General features: G+C 39.1%; 1 protein-coding gene across 2 annotated transcripts; it reads right to left on the reverse strand.

Moving 5' to 3' along the window:
• Positions 1-385: 385 nt before the first annotated feature.
• Positions 386-3817, reverse strand: LOC103426762 (D-amino-acid oxidase). Of its 2 annotated transcripts, none has more exons than XM_008364842.4 (3): positions 2659-3817; positions 1603-2027; positions 386-641 (listed from the first exon to the last, which is right to left on the reverse strand). In XM_008364842.4, exons 1-2 carry the CDS (start codon positions 3539-3541, stop codon positions 1645-1647), a joined length of 1266 nt encoding a protein of 421 aa, XP_008363064.2. In that variant the 5' UTR covers positions 3542-3817; the 3' UTR covers positions 386-641; positions 1603-1644. The 2 variants fall into 2 exon arrangements, with proteins under 2 accessions (XP_008363064.2, XP_008363063.2); XM_008364841.4 differs by having other exon boundaries at positions 386-693.
• Positions 3818-8441: the final 4624 nt, after the last annotated feature.

Genomic DNA, 8441 nt, shown 5'->3' on the forward strand with positions numbered 1-8441 from the left:
GAAAAGTTTACGAAGTGTCTCACTTTTGAAAATTTCCTTAGTATTTATCTGGAGATATATATCTATTTTGTCGTCAATAATATTTGTAGACACAAAGGTAATCCTCAGTAATAACAATAATGCTCTCCTTGTATAGTTGGAAGGACCTCTTGGCCCTAATTTCGAATCATAATCAACTAGGACAAAAATAGAAATAAACCTTGTGTTGATCTCTTCTTTGGTGTTATGTTTACAATTTTTTATGATAACAAACTCAGAGACCACTTCTATTGATTTTAAATCTCAGGAACCAATTTTGAGTTATGCAAATCTCAAAGACCATTTTGGCTAAAAAAACCAATATACTTAATATCCAATAAGGGGTCGATGTTATTTAGGATGCGTGTTTTTTAATTTTTTTGTAGTTTATAGTTTATTCGAGCAATGTTGTAATCCCATTACTTTACATTGTTCTCACAGAATAGGGTATAATTACAGCGAATTACACAACATACAGCAAACTAACTCCTGACACTACTCTTCAACTATTTTTCCAACTACCATGTTGCTTACTGCTGCGTACTTGTCATGCAGACTTCGCCCGGTTGCTTGCTGGCTCACTGCTGCTGCTGCTTTCTTGCTGCAATTAATTGTATAGCTAGCTGCACTTCGGGACAGGACACACACGACTTAGTTGAAGCCTGAATTTCCAAACTGAAGGATGAACAACAAACACATTGCAAAATTAGAAAGGGTCTCCATCGACATATCGAAATTTCCTAGATTTAAACACTTCACATAACTATATAAATAGCCCCTCCCTAACCAAAAGGATTCAACAACTCCACCATTTATAAACTCTACATCCATGATCCATATATCTTGAGGCTGATAAAAATTGCAAGCGTTGGGTTAAAAATATATGTTCATTTGACACTGATGTGAATCGGTTTTTCAAGCTTTTGTTTTTAATACACTATCATTGAAGTAGGGATACAAAAACAGATAAGCAAAATCGACCTCGAGAGTTTGGGGGATGTTGTCTGCTTGAAACTTTTGTAAGACATATTTTGAAATCACAACAACAAAATATTAGGATTACAAATAAATCAAATCAATATATAGTAGATACGAAGTTACGAACTAATTATATTGAACTTATCTGTATAATTCGGAAGACATGGTTATGAAGATGAAGCCATTGATGAACTCTAGGTTGTCTTCTTCCAATACTCCAAAATATCCCTCTACTATATGAATAGGTTTTAGTATTATGAGGAATTCAACGTATGGAAGCAAGGACTTAACCTAGCTAGTATTTATATATCATTGGGGTTACTTATTAGCCGGCCTATTAACAGCTAAGAAGGTCAACCCTATCACCTTGATTGAGTCCTATCATGATGCAATATCTTTGTATTTTAACTTCTAGATGATTCTCCTAGATTAGCTGCAATGATTTAATACTCCACAATTCTTACCTAACTAGGACTCTTAATTTACTCGAATTGCACATCACTGAATAATCAAGTGATTTGTTCCTCAAGTAAACCAATTGTCACACATTGCCATTCACAGAACTTTACAACTGTCAGATAAAAAAGAAATTGGAGCTATATTTACCTTACATATAGAAGTACAACTTCCTCACTCTTGTATGGCAGATCAACGTCTTGACCCTTTAAGCCCACAAAATCTGGCCGGACTAAACGGGCTGAGGTCTACAATGCTAGCTTTCCCATCCAGCACAAGCTCGGCTACAGCAGCTCCAGTGGCAGGACCATTAAGAATCCCCCAACAATTATGTCCAGTAGCCACATAACAACCCTTAACCCCAGGCACCTCCCCAATCACAGGCACACCATCATCAGTACATGGCAGAAAGCATGCTTGCTCTGCCTTCACCTGTGCCTGTCCTCCCCTCAAATGGCTTGACACAGTGCCTGCCACCCTCTTCAGCACCTCTATCGATTCCGATTTGCCCACTATTTGCTCCGGATCGTCTGGCACCTCTTCCTCTGCTGTCATTCCACACACATACACCTCACCTGACAATTCATGCAAGCAATCAATCAATTAGTATACTTAAAATAAGCTCTTATTAAGCTCACGCAAGATTAGCCCTTTTGAAGTTAAAACATTTTCCGGACGCAGAATCGGAGCCACGTACGATGAAAAAGGATGAACCCAAAATGAAACAAATATGGGTTTATATCTACAGTGACCTTTTCTACATTCATTATTTCCCTTGCTCTTACTCTACTTCACTCTGAACAAATAGCAATTCCAATATTTTGGATTGATGATCTAATCAGAGGAAACTTTGTAACCTAGCCAATTTTTTCGGCTATTAAAGTTTTGACTACTCGAGGGAGTTGAAGAATTACTCGTTCGGGTTCGACTTTCAAGCACAGTTCAGAACTGGTAGCCATTGTCTTGTTTGCGAAACCTTAGTTCGCAAGCAAACTACTTGAGCATTACTCAAATTACTCAAATTGATCATAATGCAAACTTTTTACTTGCGTTAATCAAATGAATTCAAACCATGGATACACCCAGATCAGAAAAGTGATCAAAACATGTACTTTTTATTCAAATTTCTCCTAAAATTTCAATCAAATAAACCGAAATTCGGATACTTTGATTTGGAAATTGATGAGAAGGTTTGAACTTTGGTACCTGTGGGGCGAGGGTACACTTCAGGGTCCAATGGCTTCCCTCGCTGAGACGGATAGTAGCTCAAGAAAAGCGCATGAGGCGTTATGGCCTCTGCTTCTTTCGGCTCCAGCACAATGCTGTGCGCTTTGAGGCCGTACACTCTGAACAGTGACGACAACAGCTCAAATTTCCCGCACCAGGGCCCCATTGCCAAAACGACGGCGTCCGAGTCAATCACTCGCCCTCCTTCCAAAACCACCGAGTTAACTCGCCCGTTCTCCACTCCCACAGTCTCCAATTTCCCAATGACCACGTCTACGCCGTAGTCCTCAACCGCTTTCGAAATTAAGGTTCTGGTGAAGAGATAGGGATGGACCTGCGCCGTGGTCTCGGCGGTCCCGATGGTTCTGGGGCTCCGAGCCGGCCCGTCGACCCAAGACGGTAAATTGGACTTTCCGGAGGGTTTGGAAGTCTCCGATTCGGAGACGGTGAGGCTGAGAGTGGTAAGGGGTCGGTAGCCGTAGGATTTGGGGCCGTCGAGCTCTTGAGCGAGCGAGAGGTGGAGATGGAAGCTGGCGCGGGCGAGGGAGGCGAGGGGCTTACCGTCGCACCAATCGAGGGCGAGGAATCCGCCCGCTTTTCCAGAGGCGGCGCAGGCGACAGAGGATTTCTCGACGAGGGTGACGGCGGCGCCTCTTTTGGACAAGAAGTAAGCGGCGCAAACGCCGATGACGCCGCCGCCGCATACGACGACTCGTTTTGGAGGGTGGGGGTCCATCGCTGATAATACTGATGAGGAGGACGATGAGCGGATGACTGTTGTTTTGGAGGTTCGAGTTCGTCGGAGGAATGGAGGAAAAGATTGCGGTGGTGAGTTTAAAAGCGGTGAAGTCAGCACCGCCATATCTGTGACTGTCACCAGTTTGTACGTAATGTGCAGACACGTGGGCTTAGTCGGGGAACTTCCCTCCGAAGAGCGGGAGAAGGGAGAAGGAGGAGGAGAGGCCCAGTTGAAGTCCAATGGGCTTTGTGTTTTCTCTAATTTCAAGGCCCAAAGTTGTAACTAGATTTGCTAGCCCGTAACCATAGGCTTTGAAACCAGGTTAACCTTTTTCTCAAAATATGAATATGAGACCCCCAATACAAGAAGGTGTTGGTATTTTAAAGATGGATAATACTTAGCTCCTTATAAGAAAGGGATTATTGTTCCTTAGTATGACTACGTGACTTCATTTAACCGTATAAACATCATAAGCTAAACCGTTCAGTCCCTTTTTTATCACCTAAGATTATTTGTGGAAAATTTCATTAGATTTGAAAACTGTTTAGCCATCATATTTGTTGATAAGTCGATGGTTATGTTAACAAGTAATATCAAAATAATTAATTGTTGATGTGTTTGATCACATGGAGACTAAGTGGTCTCTAAATCGAGTGTAACTCTCTGGAGAGATGATTTTAGATGAAAATACTTAACTCCTTATAAGAAAGGGATTATTGTTCCTAAAAAGGGCGCGGTCTTCTTTTGAAGTGCAAGAATGATCAGTTCTTGTAAGCATGCAGCTGAGCCAAGTTGTAAACTACTTCTTAATTCCTCATTGAAAAACGAGTGAAACAAATGAGAACTTAGTTGTAAGGTAGGAACTACATAACAACTGGATAGTCCTCGACTTACGAGGTAGTGCCCATCGAGCTGCTTGAGCCTTCGGGCTTTGATGTAGTGGGAGGTCACGCATGGTACTTCCTCATATTGTAGGCGTTCCACTGCTTTCGATTTTTTTGTCATTCATGGTGGCAGGGGTGTAGCTACTCTTGTCGCCTACTTTGCTGATCTTGTACGAACCTTCCTAGATGGGATCCATCTTTTTGGAGCCTTCTTTGTAGGCAATGATGAAGGCTTTTCTTAAGACTAGATCTTCGGGTTGGAACTGCCGGATATTGGCCCGTTTGTTATGGCTGGAGATGAGATGCTGCTGGTAGGCTATGATGCGGGTGATGGTCTGCTCGGGCTTCTCCTCTGCCTGATCTGAGCTTGTGGCCATTTCCTTGCTGTTTTGCTCAATGCTTAGCAGTAGAGTGCTAATACTTGGTACGATAACATTGGGATGAATGATTGCTTCTAAGCCAAATGACAAAGAGAAAAGAGTATCACCGGTTGTTCGTTTTTTGGTCGTGCGATATGCCCATAAACATCCGGGGAATTCATCTGGCCATTTTCCTTTCTTGTTGGGGATTTCTTGAGGCAGTCAAGAATCATCTTGTTGGATACTTCAGCTCGCCCATTGCCTTGAGGATATCTTGGCGTAGACATGTGCTTCTTGATGCCATATTTTTTTAAGAACTTCGCCAAATCTTTACCCACTAATTGCTAGGTGTTGTCTATGACGATGGATTGAGGGATGCCAAATCGGCAAATGATATTCCTTCATATAAAGCACTCTATGTCCGTCCGTGTCATGGTGGCTCTGTTTTTAAGTAATTGGTTATCACGATTGTCATGCCTTTGCCCCCCAGTTGTGGGTGGTATTGGCCCTACTAGGTCGATTGTCCACTATATGAATGGCCAAGGACTCGTCTACGGGTGTAATTTGATGGCAGGCAGTGCTGGTACCGGCTTGTAGCTTTGGCAGCGGTTGCACTTTTGTACTAACTCCTTAGCGTCTTGGTGCATGGTAGGCCAGTAGTAACCTACGTTTAGAGCCTTCTATGCTAAGGATTGGCCTCTGAAGTGATTTCCACAAACGCCTTCGTGGATTGAGCTTACAACATTTAGGTCATCGGGATGCGCTAGGCAGCGGAGATGTGATCTAGTGTAGGATCTTCAGATGAAAATGTCGTTCCACATGTAGTAGCGTGCTGTTTTTATTTGGAGCTTTCTAGAAACCAATCTTTCCATGGGGAGTATGTCATTGACCAGGTAGCCTATAATGGAACTTGCCAGTTTGGAGTTATACTAACCTGTGACACCTCGGCTGCTGGCTCCGCCTCTATGCTTGGCTCATCTAGATACTCCATTAAAATAGAGCGTTTGAGTTGGTGGTCGAGGGCAGAGCCTAGGGTAGCTAGTGCATCCGTGTGAGCGTTGTCTGCTCATGAAATTTGAGTGAAGGTGTAAGTCTGAAACACCTCAAGTAGTCTGGTTAGTGATTAGCCAGGAATCATAATAAATTGTGAGCTTTTTCACCGCCAAGTCTTTTGCCATTCAGATGCCTGCTAGTAGTGCCTCATACTTTGCTTCATTGTTAGATGCTTTGAAGCCTAAAATGATCGCCTGTTTGGGCATTGAACCATCTAGGGTGACAAGGACCACATCTGCTCCCGAACTTTTGTAGTTGGATGCGCCGTCAACATGCAAATTCCAGAAGTCTCTATTGGGTGGAGCAAGTGCGGCTAGGGTGTGCTTGGCTACCTCCGGGGCATCATTGGGCCGCTCTATTGCGTTGCCTGGGCTCAATGTGAAGCCGTAGTAGGGAAGCCGTAAAGCTGGCACTACTACAAAAGGGTGTTATAGTGTCAGTGGGTGGTGTCGCTTTAATCTAATATAGTGCCAGATAAGACAGTCACGACACTAACTGAACATGACGTCGAATTTACTGTCGCTTGTAAACGTCATAAAATGTTTATGTCGCTTTTAAACCAACATAAACATACATTTTAATAATTTTTAAATACTAGTGTCGCTTTTAAGCGACATAAATTATATATATATATATATTAAATTAAATTGTATACCCCTAAAAACTATAATAATTATATATATATATATATATATTAAATTAAATTTTAAAAATTGGTGACCATTGGATTGGCTTAAATATACATACAATTCAATTGCTTAAGTGTTATACATACAAAATAAATAAATTTAAATCTACTTAATAAATATATATATATACACACACCATTGAACTTGATTGGATACGAATTCTACGAAACTAATTTCGACGATTATAAACTAAAAATCACGATTTACCGATTATTTTAACTCCGATTTTGATGATTTTTTACAGCTACACTCATTGACCCAATATCAATACAATGAATGAATTTGATCTTCAATTTAAAATATTTACACTAGTGGATACCATAAATCTTATGTTATACTTAATGAAAGTATAAATAAACTCTAAGTGTTAGTGAATCTATCGTTTTGATGAGATACGCATCCTACGAAACTAATTTCAACGATCCAAATGTCAAACTTGTTTGTATATGCTTCGAGATCACATACGCCAAAAATCACAAAAAACAAACATTCAGAGATCAAGTAACGGGACAAAACTTTTTGACGGTTATAAACGAAAAATCATGATTTAACGGTTATTTTAACTCCGATTTTGATGATTTTTTACAGCTACACTCCTTGACCCTATATGAATACAATGAATGAATTCGATCTTCAATTTAAAATATTTACACTAGTGGTATGTTATACTTAATGAAAGTATAAATAAACTCTAAGTGTTGGTGAATCTATCGTTTTGATGAAATATGCATCATACGAAACTAATTTCAACGATCCAACCGTCAAACTTGTTTGTATATGCTTTGAGATCGCATACGCCAAAAATCGCAAAAAACAAACATTCAGAGATCAAGTAATGGGACAAAACTTTTCAATGCTTATAAACGAAAAATCACGATTTAACGGTTATTTTAACTCCGATTTTGATGATTTTTTACATCTACACTCCTTGACCCTATATGAATACAATGAATGCACTCAATCTTCAATTTAAAATATTTATACTAGTAGATACCACAAAATCTTATGTTATACTTAATGAAAATATAAATAAACTCCATGTGTTGGTGAATCTATCGTTTTGATGAGATACGCATCATACGAAACTAATTTCAACGATCCAACCATCAAACTTGTTTGTATATGCTTCGAGATCGCAAAAAACAAACATTCAGAGATCAAGTAATGGGACAAAACTTTTCGACGGTTATAACGAAAAATCACGATTTAACGGTTATTTTTAACTCCGATTTTGATGATTTTTTACAGCTACACTCCTTGACCCTATATGAATACAATGAATGAATTCGATCTTCAATTTAAAATATTTACACTAATGGATACCACTTAGAGTTCATTTATACTTTCATTAAATATAACATAGGATTTTGTGGTATCCACTAGTGTAAATATTTTAAATTGAAGATCGAATTCATTCATTGTATTCATATAGGGTCAAGGAGTGTCGTTTTAAAAAATCATCAAAATCAGAGTTAAAATAACCGTTAAATTGTAATTTTTCGTTTATAATCGTCAAAAAGTTTTATCCCGTTACTTGATCTCTGAACGTTTGTTTTTTGCGATTTTTGGTGTATGCGATCTCAAAGCATATATAAACAACTTTGACGGTTGGATCATTGAAATTAGTTTTCGTAGAATGTGTATCCCATCAAAACGATAGATTCATTAATACTTAGAGTTCATTTATACTTTTATTAAGTACAACATAAGATTTTGTGGAATCCACTAGTGTAAATATTTTAAATTGAAGATCAAATTCATTCATTGTATTGATATAGGGTCAAGGAGTGTAGTTGTAAAAAATCATCAAAATCAGAGTTAAAATAACCATTAAATCGTAATTTTTCGTTTATAACCGTCGAAAAGTTTTGTCCCGTTACTTGATCTTTGAATGTTTGTTTTTTACGATTTTTGGCGTATGCGATCTCAAAGCATATACAAACAAGTTTGACGGTTGGACGTTTGAAATTAGTTTCGTATAATTCGTATCCCATCAAGTTCAATGGTATATATATTTATTAAGTAGATTTAAATTTAT

The sequence above is a fragment of the Malus domestica genome, chromosome 02, assembly GCF_042453785.1.
Source record: "Malus domestica chromosome 02, GDT2T_hap1".
In the NCBI taxonomy this organism is placed as follows: Eukaryota; Viridiplantae; Streptophyta; class Magnoliopsida; order Rosales; family Rosaceae; genus Malus; species Malus domestica.

Bases quoted from the DNA above. Each gene is read 5' to 3' on its own strand.
- LOC103426762 (XM_008364842.4), bottom strand. From the start codon at position 3,541: ATGGCGGTGCTGACTTCACCGCTTTTAAACTCACCACCGCAATCTTTT. The intron at 2,028-2,658 runs GTACCAAAGTTC...ATGAATTGTCAG, and splicing joins AGTGTACCCTCGCCCCACAG to GTGAGGTGTATGTGTGTGGA.